This window comes from Neolamprologus multifasciatus, chromosome 2 (genome assembly GCF_963576455.1).
Source record: "Neolamprologus multifasciatus chromosome 2, fNeoMul1.2, whole genome shotgun sequence".
Taxonomy (NCBI): Eukaryota; Metazoa; Chordata; class Actinopteri; order Cichliformes; family Cichlidae; genus Neolamprologus; species Neolamprologus multifasciatus.
The window spans coordinates 12,054,246-12,069,310 of NC_140440.1; the positions used below are offsets into that span (position 1 = coordinate 12,054,246).

The following is a 15,065-nucleotide window of genomic DNA, read 5'->3' on the forward strand; positions in this document are numbered from 1 at the left end:
CTCATCTTTTCTTTTCCCTCCTTCATCATCCTGCATTTCCTCCTCTCCCTCACATCTTTCCACCTCCTCCTCCACCTGTGTGTTTTCTGGTTCATTGGGTGGGGAGTTAAACATTCCAAGCATGCACATAACACACACACACACACATGCATGCACACACAAATTCATGCCCCCCTCCCACATTCCACACCAATCCTCAGCCATGACTAAACTCCATTTGTTCAGCTCTGGTCACTGTCTTAGTCCACTGCTTGTGTTTGAGAGAGGGGATAAGGTGCATGTGCTTAAGCCATAGTTCTTTTTGCTAATCTCTTCTTGTCAACTGACATCTAAATGTCCCCCAAAACCATAAAAAAGAAAAAAAAAATCTACAACTAAGAAAATTACCCAAAATAAGTTAAAGCCTTTGTAAGCGGCTTGTTGCTGCAACATTCTTGCCTGTGCTGGATTATGGAGATATTCTATATATGAATGCTTCTGCTCAATGTCTTCGAATGGTTGATTCTGTGTATCGTGCTTCTCTGAGGTTCATCACTAACCGTAAATTTCAGACTCACCACTGTGAGTTATACTCTCAGGTAGGACGGCCTGCTTTGGTAAGTCGGAGGAACTCTCATTTATACAGTTTTATATATAGGGCGATACTTGGGTTGCTGCCTTCTTATCTATGTTCCCTGCTTGTAATGAAACATGCTGGTCGGTATTCTCTTCGTCCGCATGGTTACTTGTTGCTTTCTGTTCCATTTGCCCGAACTGAACTTGGTAAAAGAGCTTTTGTCCATTTAGCACCCTCGGCTTGGAACAAACTGCAGAAGGAAAATGACTGAATTTATTTCATTAAGTGCTTTTAAATCTAAACTACAAATCCTTGAGGCCAAGTCCATAACATGCAACTGTTTCAATTAGATTGATTGTCATTTTAACTGACTTTTTTATTTTTATTTGAATTTTATTGATTTTTTTTTTATGTTTATTTGTATTCTTTTACTTATTGTTCCATGTGTGTTGTTGCTGCCTGTGTTTGAGTAATTTCTGTAACTGTGACACACCTGCTGCTGCCTATCTTGGCCAGGTCTCCCTTGAAAAAGAGGTTTTTAATCTCAATGGGATCTTCCTGGTTAAATAAAGGTTAATAAATAAATAAATAAAACATGACTGAAACAAGACTGGTGGTCTCAGTACTACCTTGTACATCTTTCCAGTTAAAACTTAAAAGCTAACATTATCTTAATCTTGCGAAGCTCAACATAAAGTTGACCAAGTAGCAGTATTTTAGTGATGTTTAAATGTAAGTAAATGGATCTCACGCATTCGTGTATTTTCATCTAGCACAGTAAGAAGTAAAAGTAGTCATTATGCTAGTTTAGTCTGAAGCTTTTGTATTCTATAATTTGCAGCTTGCAGGTTTAATCTACAGGTGCATAACATTTCTGAAATGTTGCATCATGCTTATAGGTAGCTCGAAGTAGCAGATGAGTGTCTCCAAAGTTATGAGTGTCTCTAGTGAGCTTTTTATCAAGACAGCTTTATCAGGGAAAACCTCTGACATTGATTGTTATTCTCTCGATGACAAATTCAAAAACTGTGGTCAAAATGTTGCCATAGGAGGATTCAGTGGTACTGAACAGCTCAATCAAAATAGCATAAAGTACATAAGAAACTCTATAGAAGAACTGACCCGAGCTTCTTAGTAGATAACCTGTTTTAGACAGTAAGGATAATCAAAATGTAAATTGGTACCAGTGATTGACCGCTTGAATCAAGAGGAACCAGTTGAGTCTGTCAATCATTATATAGTGACGTTTAAAAAAAGACCCTAATATGATCGATAGAGTTGATTATATATAAAAGTACGAGGATGAAGATGTGTTTTAGAGACAGTCGTCACCATACTCCATTACTGACAGGTCTAACATTTCGTGTAAAGCAGCATCTGGAAAAATTCAAAAGGCAAACACCAAAATTAAGTTTTTCAAAACATAATCAATATGTGGTTTAAAAGAAACCTCGGCTCTCTTTCTTTTACAGACGCGGGATTACGTTTCTTTTATTCCATCTCGCCCAAATTAGAGACTCGATGATCCGAGACATGTTGCAAACAGGCTTACTGTTCTTAACCACAAAAAGCTGTTTATTCAGAAATACATGGCTGCAAGCTAAAAAACAACAACAAGCTAAAAAATGTAACTTCTTCCCACTGGTCCATCAGCTGACAGTTAAACTGTAATTCCCACGTTAAATTTTCAATGTGCTGTTAAATGTTCAAACCTAAACTGAAGTGCCGCTGCATTCTTATGTGAGCGCTTTCCTTTCCCCCACATTCTCCAGTTTCCACCACATCCCACTGCCTTCCCTAAAGCTCCAACAACACAACAGTTAAGTCCCAGAAAGCAGCTCATAAGTACCTTTGTTAATTACATATAGAAGAATAGGCCCGTTGTGATCTGGTGTGATAATGGTGCCAGTACAACAGAGGGATTACCTTTGGATAATAATGCACTGAGCTGACCAGTGTGATGAAGGGCCATGTAGTGGGAAATAATTAACACAGCTAACTGTTCTGCAGACCCTTCAGCGAGAAATCAGCACGATGTGGTTACTTGGAGCATATTAATGTCCTGAGTTGCCTCAGTGTAACTAATATCTGTTTTTGTAATCTTTTACAGATCTGGTCAATGTTTTGGGAAAAAAAGCAAGAAATGTCAGTTATGCAATTTTCTGCTGATTTTTAAACCATTGACAATAAACAACAGAGGATATGCTCACTACTTTGGCTGCGAGTACTAAAATGGCCGTAACACACAGTGTAAGGATCTTGCGAGCACTTCGGACACCAATTTCACTCCTTTTATTTTCTATGAAACTTATCCCTTCATGCCTAAAATGGCTCGGATGTAACTCTACCCCCACATGCTGCTCACATCCCCCTGCCGTATGGATTCTACAGCAACAGCTGGCACTGGGGATAAAGATAGAGTATTTGTGTCCCCTCTTATGTAGTGGTTTTCATCTGTTTGTTGCGGTGTATTTTTTTTAAATTCAATTAGGAAAAAAAAGACAGCAGAAAAATGACTTTCTATAGAAATTGTGATTCTTTCAGGAAAAAAAACAGCACTGTAGCATTTCCTCCTATTGTAGGCGTGATATTTACTTTCATAATCCTTCCAAATATGAAATCTTTAGTTGTTATAATTTAAAGCTACGGACAAGCTGTCCACCTTAACATCCTGTGCAATTAGTTCCCACTCCCTGGAGTCAAAGGTCATCAGTATGTTTGACAAAATGAAGACAGTGTGGCCAAATGTCTATTACATGTCAATCACATTTGACACCAAAGGTGTAATGGTGATAATACTGGTCAGGCTGGTGTTGGGTTCCTGTTGTTTTGTTTATTACACAAATAACACAAACACACACACATAGATACAAGCTCACAGCTGCCCACAGTGGTGCATAACTTCAACTCACGTCAGTCTGACAGGCTGAAGGGAAAAAAGTGTCTTTGTTCCGAGTCCCAATGATCACTTTGCAATATGCCATTTGTAATGCCACCGGGAATCAACAGCTGAAGTGTGTGAGTGTCTGTGTGTGTGTGTGTCTGTGTGTGTGTGCATGGTAGGTGGGGGTTAAAAGGGGTCTGAAAGGATCTGATTTAAAGGCAGACAAGGGAGCGAGAAAACAGCAGAGACAAAGAAAGTGAGAAAGGATTTAAAATGCCAGAGAGAGAAAGAAAGTGAGAGTGAAAACAGACGCACTGCAGAGAGAGATGTAAAAGGCAGCAAAGTACATACAGTTAAGTCTGTGACACTTTCTACTGTTTCACCTTTAAAATAAAACAGATTATGGTAAAAAGTGTAAAGGCTAATAATGATCCAAAGTGACCTGGAGCATCATTCCACTGTGATATTGATGGATAAAAATGGGGTGTCAGCAGGAGTGTTTTCTTAAAATACACACTGCTTATGGAGTCTTTCTATTCATCTGCTTAAAAACACTTTCTATCCATTCCCAGTTACTACAAACTGGTATCTAGAAAGTCCATGTGGGTCTACTGAAGACTAAAAACACATTTCATGCTTCACACCTGCACAGCAGATTAATGGGATTACATTTATGTGACTGTTTGCTTACAATTATCACTGCTGTCTATGGCTATATAAGTAATTTTATTAAATTCAGTGCATAATTTAAACAGATGTTTTATAAATAGTTAATAGGAAACAATAAAGACAATAGATTTCAATCATTGTAAGTTTGTTTGTTGACTTATAATCGCTTCACTTCACAACTGAGGTCTTTAATTGTTAAAACTTAGGTTATAAGTTTGGAATAATTGATATTACCTCATTAAATCTATTAATACACGCTTGATGATGTTTGTAACGCACACTAGAGACAAAGATGTAAAAATGCAGTGAAACGAATGCGTGCTGTCCTGTGGAGTTCCACCAGTGTTATTACAGACTCCTCTGGTGCCAGCATGTGCTTTCTCTGACCCTGCGTTACAGCCACACACATTCACAGTGTGTGTACATAAACTGATGCTCACACTCTCCCTGACCCCTCCCTGATCTGCCAGGTGCCCTCTGACCTGCTGTGCTGTAGCGTTGACCAAACATACCCCAACCCCACTGAGACCACAATACAGCACTGTGGCGCCACACAATAATGCACCATGTAAGGGAGAGACAGAGAAGCCGGGAGAGAAGGAGAGCTGAAAAAAAGGGAATTGGGGGAAAATACTGCATATAAATAAAGCAGGAATGAAGAAATAATATTAAAAAGCTTCTGGAATTTGTTGCACATGCTGGTCAGAAGGGAAATGTGTATAATATTTAATGTTCACAAAAACTTACTTTCTCTTCATATTATGTCCTTGCAGCATCATACTAGCAACTGTAACTCTCAGCCTTTCATTAATCCTCCTTTTATGTTAGACTAGGGCTGTGCGATATGACCAAAATCTCATATCCCAATATAAGACATCTATCGTCCTGTTAACGATATAAATCACAAAAATGTAACATTTTCTGTAAATTCTGTGAATCTCGGGCAGCTCGACTTGCGTGAAGTGTTTCCAGCGCCGCATCATGTAGCTGGAGTCGAGTGTTTTAACCGATGCATGAAACGATACATTTTTAGACATAAGTTGTAACGGCCGCCATTTTCTTTGTGAGTATTTATTACACGGCGTGCTGCGGGGAACAGCCTGTTCTAACGTTTGAGTCTAAGGTTTATTTTTTAGCACCTGGCGGCTCTTTTTTACTTCTCATCCGTAAATAATCTGCTCTTTCACGTGATTCAGTTTATTTTGAAAAGTCTCAACAGGATCTTGAGCTTTATTGTGAAAGGTTTATGTGGAAAATAAACAAGTGGACCGTCGTTGTTGCTAACCACAACGCATAAAAACAGGCGCTTGTCCGTCTGTAGTGTGGTTATATTAAATATAAGAGAAAGAGAGAACTTTAAGAAATGAATATAGCCACTACAGTGACCATCAAAACCATGAAAAAATATTGCAGTAAACAGTTTATTTTGCGACACCACGAAACAAACGACAGCGTAAAATGAAACGATAGACGTTTTTATACCGTCATCCGATATATATCGTTACATCAAACAGCCCTATGTTAGACTACTGCTATCAAGGGTGTGCTATTATTCTAAAGACATTTCCAGTATTTTTAAATGATTACAAATTTAGTCATGAAGTCAGTTCAAAACTGTCTGTTAAATATTTCTGTTTCTTTCTCAGTATTTTTTCCACACTGCCCTTTTCTATCTTATCTTCTCCTGTTGCCTTTCCTTCTCCTGCACCCCCTCCACAAACAGGCATCGCGTCTTAGCAACACTGCGACACAGCGTCAGCCCCTGCAGAGAACGTCCAGACAGCCCCATTAAACCCCACCATTAGCAAACTCAAAGCAAACATTGACTTTATCTAAATGTGGGCTAATAGCCTTCAACATTAGCAGACCCCATAAAACAGTGAGCTGCAGGACTGCTCCACAAGGTCCCCAGCTTGTTGCCCGTGATTGGTCCACATCAGTGCTAGTTAATCTGTAGGACATGTCCTATTGTAGAATAAGTTCTAGGTTTTGAAAACTCACACTTTAGACTAACACGTAAAAGGGACATGCACGAATATTTCAGGTCTCTTTTTTAAAGTGCATTGTTGGTATTTGGAGTTTTTTTGACAGCCACAGCTGCACCAACCCAAACAGCCAACATTTGGCTCTGACGTTAGGATTTAACAAGAGGAACTGAAAGAGTCATTTGGATCCTTTGAAGCTTCCCTTTGTCAGTTAATCAACCAGCACACACACACACACACACAGTCTGTTTCTTCTCTCAAATAGGGGATAAAAGCCTCAGTTAAATCTTAAATTAAAGTGCATAATCGTTTAAATCATTTACTAAAGGGCTCCTTAGTTTTTCCATAATACACTAACAAAAAACTCTGTAGGTTAAAGGTATAAAATACTGGCTCCACGCAAGAGAAGAAACATTTTCTAAGGCCTAGCGTGGATTCTGATGAATGTTTCACCCATTTTGGGTAATCTAGGTTTAGCACCTCCTGTGCAAACACTGAGACTGGCAGGTAAACACCCCCAGGTCATATAATGGTTATCAGCATGTCAAATGGCATTTACAATTGTTAGCTGTGACACTTTGAATGCTTAAACTAGTGAGGTGAAAGAGATTCATTGATGTGAGTCTGTTACGGCTGCGCCATATCGCATGCTAGTCCAGATTGTTATATATCAAACTGTAATATTGTGACACTATTATATAGCAATGCCTTTTATGTTCCCTAGTGCGCACAACAAGACATGCCCGGGCACTGATGGTGAGCGCCGCGTGTCACCCTCTGATGATAATTTGGTACCTAAACAGGAGCTACCTCGCCAACCTCCAAAGAAGCAAATACTTTACCAAATATGCAAGAAAACTGGTGATGTGCAACAAAAACTATACAAGTGACTCCACTGAGCATTATTCCATATGACAGGAAGAGCAAACGGTGAATGAAATTATATATGTTTACATGATGGAAAAGCAGGGCCTTGGTGAGAAGTTCAACTCAAGATACAACCTCTTAGCTACTTTTGTTATGCAAAAACTATTTCACTATAATGCTAAAGCTAGCACAATGTTTTTAGTAGATTCACTCTCTGAATTAGGGAGTCTGTCCTTAATAATCCTAATTCGTGGAAAAGGATAGAAAATACCCTTCATTTACTTACATGCTGCTACACTGTGATAAAACGTGATGCTATATTGCCCTTATAATGCGTCTTGTTACAATGAAGCACAAAGCAGTGGTCTGAAAAGCAGCTGTTCCATTAAAGAGGAATCATTCAGCTCTCTTCCATCTAAATCCACTAAATGTCAGACAGGCAGAAACTTACTGCTACATTTTATTTTTTTTACGTTTTTGTTCCACAGAGTATCTAATTACTACACCTAGAAATAAAAGTCAATTCTGTAGTTGTATCTTTTGTTTTCACCTCTCTTGGTATACTTGACTGGATAAAACACATTTTAAATTGTCGTCTTGAGTCCTGGGAACTCGTGGCAGGAATTTTTCACAATTTGCTGACAGATTTTAAACCATTGATAACAAACTTTAAATAACTGATGGAAAAATAAAGGGATTATGAGTTGTAGTTTTCATACCTATCACTTCATCCTGCCCTTCAGCCATCTTTAACTCTTCTAAAAACTTAAAACCTGTGCCATTTATGTGTTCCACTTACCTCTGATTACTGTCTCATTCTCCACTCCTCTTTACCTAACCACAGTTCTCTCCTACATATCACTGTTAGTGTTAGCATGCTAATTACATTCCTCAGTAGTGAGTGTGTGGGACAGAGGGTTGTTAAGGGATTGGGGGCCTGTGTGTGCACCTCTATGCATGACTGCTTATATGTTAAATTATATTTATGGGTAGAATCTTCTACTTGTATATGTTTCCAGCGTCTGTGCATGTGGCTGTTTACACTCTGCACTTTCTGTCTGTCATTTCCTGCAGTGACGATGAACTGTTCTCTCTCTCTCTCCCTCTGTTTCTCAGTGTGTGTTTGCAGCGTTGCTTCTTTGGCAGCTTTTGTGGAATGAAGATGCATTTTTAATGTGGCTGTGGGCTTTTTTACACTTATTATAACAACAACAAACGGCGATGTCTGTTTCTCTCTCTTCGTCCAAATGATGGGTGGTCTATACGGCACGATCACATGGAAAACATGAAACTGTTTAGACAGAAGAGTACATCAGGAAACCATGTACAGAAACCCACAAATCATCTCATTTCTGGGTACGTTTTTTTTTCTGAATTTGCTCCCAGAGAGATCTAAGACTGTGAAATGCCGTTTCTACATATAAGCTCGTACAAAGAGGAAAACAAAAATCTGGTGGATTAACTTCAATAATCGCATTAATGTCATCCAACCAGTCGTGCACCAGTTGTTTGACCATCAAGCTGCAACAGCTGTCTTATATAAATACCAACCGACAGACTGATAACCATCTGACATACACATGGCATTTTTCATCACATAATTAATCTATCTCCATATGTGTAGATGCATACACAATAACAGCGTATACACTAATAAACCACAACTGGATGTGCTCAGTGTCTAACACATTTAGTAGATCGTTCAACTGCGTCTTCAGAAAGCACCAAAGCTAGCAGTTTAAGTCAAAATGCAACATCTGCTCTACAGAATCTGGTTTCTTTGTATAATTGTTTAATGCTGAGGGAAATTGGACTAGAAGGAGGCCATTATTCTCGAAGTCTAAGGAAACTCTTGGAGAGTATTTGTAGCGGCAGTGGAAATATTTGGAAGTTGCATTACATCTGCTTCAACGTGCAAATCTGCCATGGTTTAACATTTTGTGAAATATGATTAAAATCAATACCACTCTCATGTCTATAATGTACATATTACGGTACAGAAGGTTGCTTAACAGCATAAAGATCAGAAACAGAGGTAAAAAGTCTGATTCTGCCAAAAGTGACAAAATCCAAAGAGCAGTTCTGAAGTTCACAAAGGATTCCTGTTAATGTCAAATATTTGATTTGATCTGGAATCTAACTCTGTCCAAAGCTGCAGGCAGCCTCAAATCCACTGGCCTACTACTTTTTGACCCCTGAAACCAAGCTCGGTGCTGTTCAGCTAACAGGCGAGAATGCTAATCTCTCAGCTGCTCAGTCTCATGCTCAGCTACACACACTTATGCACGCAGACCCCAGTTCACACAGTGCAGTTGTGTAAGCCTCTGGAGTGCAGCAACTCTACATCTGTTGCAATGGGCACCAAAGTTGCCTCTTTATCACTAACTGCCTGTCTCACTATCTCCGTGTCACTTGCTCTTTCACTGCTTCAGCTTTCATTGCCTTATTATAATATTCATCTCTTCCTTTAGTTTAACAAAGCAGTTAGCTTTTGCAGGCTCCCTGCTTCCACAATCAACTCTCATAGTGGATAAAGCTCTTCAGTGCCATGTGATGCTCAGCGTGGATGAACCCCAACTACACACGGCACAATCCACAGCAACAGTTATTAGACCCTTATGTTTAATAATTATTATTATAATAAACATTTTCTCTTACAATGTGGTAATTTTAAGGTAAGGCTTTTTTACATAATGTCCTCAATTATAAAATAGCTTAAATTTACTTTAACTGCATCTTGTGTAGAAAGGGTAATGGTCTGATAAATGATACCACAAGCCCTTGTTTTCAATTTGAAATGTCCTATTGTGAGCTGTGATATTTTTATTTTTCTTGTTTATTGCTGACATAGCTGGCATATTTCTCTGAGATATCTCAGTAGTCACACATTTAAAATGTTTCTTTGTATCATTTCCTATAATGCAGTGAAAAATGTAACAAATAAACCAGTCAGATTAAGATTCTTTTAGATTCTTGTAGATGATATATCTACAAGTTAGTACAAACAAGCATATTGTACTTCATCCTGTCTGCTAACTTGTTGTAATTTGGTTTCTATTATGCAAAAAAAGTTGGTGACGGGGAAGATTTGTGAGATTTACAATCTTTTTAATGCTATAAAGCTCTGTTCGCCTCGTGCTCTCTCGCCCCCCTTCTTACACTCTCTGCTGTAAAGTGTTTTCAGCCACTGTCCACTTCCCCTCCTTTTCCTACCTCACTTGTACCCACTGGTTTCTTTTCTCACTAGGTCCCCTCTATCATTCATTCTTACTCCTCTCTCCCTACTCCTGCCCCCCTTCCTTCCGATTTCTTTTCCACGTCTTTCCTCCTTTCTCCTTAATCTTGCTCTCTGTCCTTCTCTGCTGCCTGACTAAGCTGACAGACTGCAGTCAGTGAGTGGGAGGATATGCATTGTACAGCAAACATCCCTAATAGGCTAATCTAATCTCATCTCTTTGCGGTCTATGGCCCTGTGTTTACTTTCGGCCCCGTGTCTGCAGGCTGGCTCTGCCTCGCCTCGCTGAATGCAGCTTTGTTCCGACTAAAAACTCATCGTTGGTGTGATCTGAGGAACGGGCGCCAGCTCCACAACTGTCTGCCCATAAAGCCTGCAGGCAAGCAGGGAATCGCTCTCATCTATGTACAGCTTGTTGTTGTTTGTCTCTATTACACTGATTTTCACTGACAAAAAACACATTGTTGAACTAAGTACAAGGAGCTGTTCTGTAAGCGATGGTGGTGACAGACCCCCCTATACGGCTGCAGAACTCAGTTTGTGATCTGCACGATTATCTAAAGCTCTGATACTCCAGACATAAGTTATGTGTTAAAGGCTGTACAGTGATTTTTTCATTTGCAGCCACGTGACTCTATGAGGTCAGGTGAAAAACTCAAGTACATCCCCTGATTCAAAGCTGGTAGAACCACTGTTAACAGCAAGATCTTTGAGTAATCGTTTTCTTTATCAGTCTATCACATCTTTATGTTGGAATTTTGGCCCACTCTTCTTTACAATGTTTGAGCTTATTGAGGTTCCCTGTGCATAAAGTTTGATTGATGACAGGACTTTGCAACGCCATGATTCTTTTCTTTTTCAGTATTCTGTTGCAAACTTGCTGATGTGTTTGGGATTGTTGTCCTGTGTTATGACCGCATTGCTGTCTGACAAATGGCCTCCCATTCGATTCTAGTGCAGCTGGTAGAGGTCTGTGAGTCGTTTGGTACTGGGCCACGAGAGTTGAGGCTCTGGTGTGAAATTCATGGTTTTCAGGGTTTCTATCTGATTTAAGTGTTATTTGTTAAATCGTTTTGATGGTTAACTCTGTTTGCCTTGGTCATTTCCCGTGTCTTATGAATAAATCTTCCGTATTTTGGTGCCGATATTGGTTTTATTTTGTTGTATTTATCCGTGACACCTTAAAGGTCAGTCCGTGAAAATATTGTCGCACATAAACCGGACTGTGGTGCAAAAAAGGTTGGGGACCGTTGTTCTAGAGCAGCGGTCCCAAACCCCCGGGCCTCGGACCGGTATCGGTCCGTGAGTCGTTTGGTACCGGGCCGCGAGAGTTGAGGCTCAGGTGTGAAATGTATAGTTTTTAGGGTTTTTATCGATTTTCAGCGTTATTTTGTTATTGTTTTTATCGTTAACTCGGTTTTTCTTGTGTGTTATGAATAAATTTTATTTTTTTCGGTACCGGTACTAGTTTTATTTTGTTGTATTTATCCGCGACACCTTAAAGGCCGGTCCATGAAAATATTGTCGGGCATAAACCGGTCCGTGGCGCAAAAAAGGTTGGAGACCGCTGCTCTAGAGTGCTTTGTCATACAGGAGTTCACGCTTAACTCAATGACTGCAAAGCAAATCAAAATCATCACTATTGTTCTTGACTCCTGGTATGAGGTGTTTGCTCTGACGTGCTGTGTTCGGATTTTGCAGACATGGTGCTGTGCATTACAACTAGACATCTCCACTTTGGCCTCATTTATTCAAAGGACGTTGTTCCAGACGTTTTGTGGTTAGTTCAGATGCAGTTTTGCAAGCCAGAGTCAAGCTGCCATGTTGTTTTTAGTGCAAAGAGGCTTTCTTCTGACACACCTTCCAAACAAGCCATACTGTATACTGTATTCAGTCTTTTTCTAATTCCACTGTCGTGAACTTTAACATTTAAGAAGCTACCTGAGGAGTGCAGACCTTGAGATGTAGCTCTTGAGCTTTTTGCAATTCCTTTCAGAATTTTTAGGTCTGTGGTGGATTTGCTGGGATGTCCACTCGCAGAAAGACTACGGCATTGTGCAAATGCTCCAGACCAGCAAATTGCCAGCGCTTTTGCTTTTATAGATATGGTCACACTTGCTTTTAATTAATCAAATGCATTTGATTAGCAACCCCTGGCTGCAATTGACTTTCTCAAGTCCAGTAAGCGGTAAGGGTGTAGTTAGTTTATCACAGTTTTTCATGCAATTCTGTTAAAACTGTACGAATAAAACAACCACTCAAAGAGAAAGTTATAGTCAGCAGCAACAGTGACTGAAGTGACAGTGACTACATCTGGAGCTTATGATGACATGTAGCTATATATACAAAAGAGTATCTGAATCCTGAAACTGAAAACCAAATAACGTTGCAAAATATGAAGATCTGAATATTCCAATAGTCAAAAGTTTTTTTTTAACTTGATTGGTGTCACAGTAGTATCCTTGGGATAACCAAGAGGTCCCAGGACAGTACAGGAACATCTCAGAAAAATGTAACAACCAGACAGTGTTTGGATCTATGGTAATCCAGTGACATAGAGTTAAATGAAGGAATGCAAATACATTATAGTTTCTGAACAAATATATTAATTCTGAAAAGAAATTAAGAAACCCAAGGAGCAGAGGAAGATACTGACAGAAAGAATACACTGATGTAGCAGTAAATAAGAAATGAAAACATCCCCACAACTATTTAACTGCACCAACCTTTATAAGGCTGTTGGATAGTCACACAATCTGACAGTATCTTTCTGACTGACTGCAATACTCTACAGTTGTTGATATCAGTACTTTTGTTACTCACCCCTGACAGCGGTGGAAATAAGGACCATCTCCAACAACAGACAGACCCGGAAAAGCCCCATTTTTGTATTTTTATGAGGAAGAAAAAAGGTCAGACGATTTGATCTGAAAGGGAATTAAATGACAAAAAAGATATTAAGATTCTTATTAATGTATAACACCTGTGGTGCTACTGAGTTCCTGCCTAAAAGGTGCAGGTTTTTTTTACATTTCTGTATGTAAATGATCACTTAATCAACCACACTTTTCTGTCTTCATGGTCTCTGGTCACCTTTATCATTTCAACATTTGATGCTCTCTTATGATCAGATGCTGTCAAAATAGCTGCTTGTGAAATGAAATGCAGTACCAAATGGTGAAATGAAACCTTGCCAGGAAGTTTAAAAGAAAAAATGCCCCAGAAATAACCCCAGAATCTCTTCTTTTTAATGTATCATATGTTTAAAACAATTTCTTGATCTAATCAGTGGCAGTGACAACAAAGTAAGGTGTTCATCCACGACCAGGCAGAAGAATAAATCTGTCAGAACATTTTCTGGAAGTCAGACTACTTTCCTTGCAGATTTATTCCGTCCACCTGTCCATAAGTCTCTCCTTACTCTGTTTTTAATCTTTCTGCCCCATAAATTTCCTCCCAAACCTTATGAGATCTTATTTCAATACTTCACATCTTTATCTTTGATCAGTATCTGTCATCCGATGGGTCTCAGCTCACTAGGAGCTGCTACTCACTTTAAAGTGCAAGATAACTGATTTGGCAGGGACTGAGAATTAAGCTGAGATCTTCAGTGAGGTTAAATTTTATTTGCGTTAAACACATTACTACAAAACTTTTTCATAAGGTGTTTTACGCATTTACAAGTACATTAGAAGTATTTAGAAAGGGAGAAAAATTCTGTATTTTGTGATAGCTTCCATGAATATGAGTCCAGACTGGATATCTGTACGTGTACGAAAAATGTGGACGGTATTATCATGAAGCCACATCTGCCAATATCTGTCCGTTTTAAAACTTTTGCACGATATGAATATGCTTCAAAAATTGGTTTTTACTTTAGTCTCTGGGAATTTGGTTAGCACTGCAACAGAATATAACTCGGTTACCAATTTCTATAGGATATGTTGTTTTCCAACATGCAAGCTGATAAAACTGAAAGATAGCAAACAAGTTCACTGTGAAACTCACTATGAAGTGCAGAAACATTAATGTACTTTAGTGACTTTAGAAGACGGACTTACTGTTCTGTTCTCAGCCGTGTTGCGGTATCCTCAGTATGTTACCCGCCGGGGGGGGGCACCACGCCGTTATTCCGCAAAAAAAGGTTATTCACCTTAAGTCCAATGACTGGAAGACTACAATAACTTGATTGTGCAGACACGTGTTTGTGACTGAAATACCAACTTGTCTACTTGGACAAAGTAAAGCGACAATCATGCGACTAAACGCAGAAAACTGAATTCATGAGCACGGTCAAACACATGAGCGCTCAAAATGTATCTGTAGTATTTCTGAATGACAGCCCGCATGTAAACCGCTCCAATGAGAGGAGTAAGAGAACCGGGAAAAGAGGAAAGAAAACAGAGAGAGAGGAAAAAAAATGCATCTACCCTCTCGCCAGTAAACTATCGAGATAACTATGCTTAGAATAAAAACCTTAATATCATATCCTCATCGCCTCCAGCAGCGGTACGCCGTCTGTATTTCAGCCGCAGGCGAGAAAACAAAACTCCAGTCGACGGATTGTCCCAGCACGTAACTTTCAACCAATCAGAGGGCAGGCCAATCAGAAAATAGACCAATCAGAGAGCAGGAGCGTGCAGGACAAATTTGGAGCGGTTTATATCTGCGAGGAGGGGGACACTTACTCAAATGATTATTATTAATAATTTTTAGTTACAGCAATAATGCACAAAAGAACAGAAACGTTACAACAGGCACTCCAGGAAAGCTGAACGAGTCTTTAAAAATGAGATTTATATTACAACTATTATTGTTATTGTTATTATTATTATTATTATTATTATTATTGTTGTTGTTGTTGTTGTT

General features: G+C 39.2%; 1 protein-coding gene across 2 annotated transcripts in view; it reads right to left on the reverse strand.

The window, feature by feature from the left end:
• Positions 1-14,759, reverse strand: part of fgfrl1a (fibroblast growth factor receptor like 1a) — a 78,240-nt gene extending 63,481 nt beyond the window's left edge. The window contains exons 1-2 of one of the 2 annotated variants that reach the window (XM_085176556.1): positions 14,258-14,759; positions 13,020-13,123 (exon numbers count right to left, since the gene is read on the reverse strand). In XM_085176556.1, coding sequence (XP_085032682.1) covers positions 13,020-13,080 — 61 coding nt within the window. In that variant the 5' untranslated portion in view covers positions 13,081-13,123; positions 14,258-14,759. The remainder of the gene's footprint in view (positions 1-13,019; positions 13,124-14,257) is intronic. The other variant, XM_085176548.1, reaches the window with a different exon arrangement.
• Between the last annotated feature and the right edge of the window lie 306 nt (positions 14,760-15,065).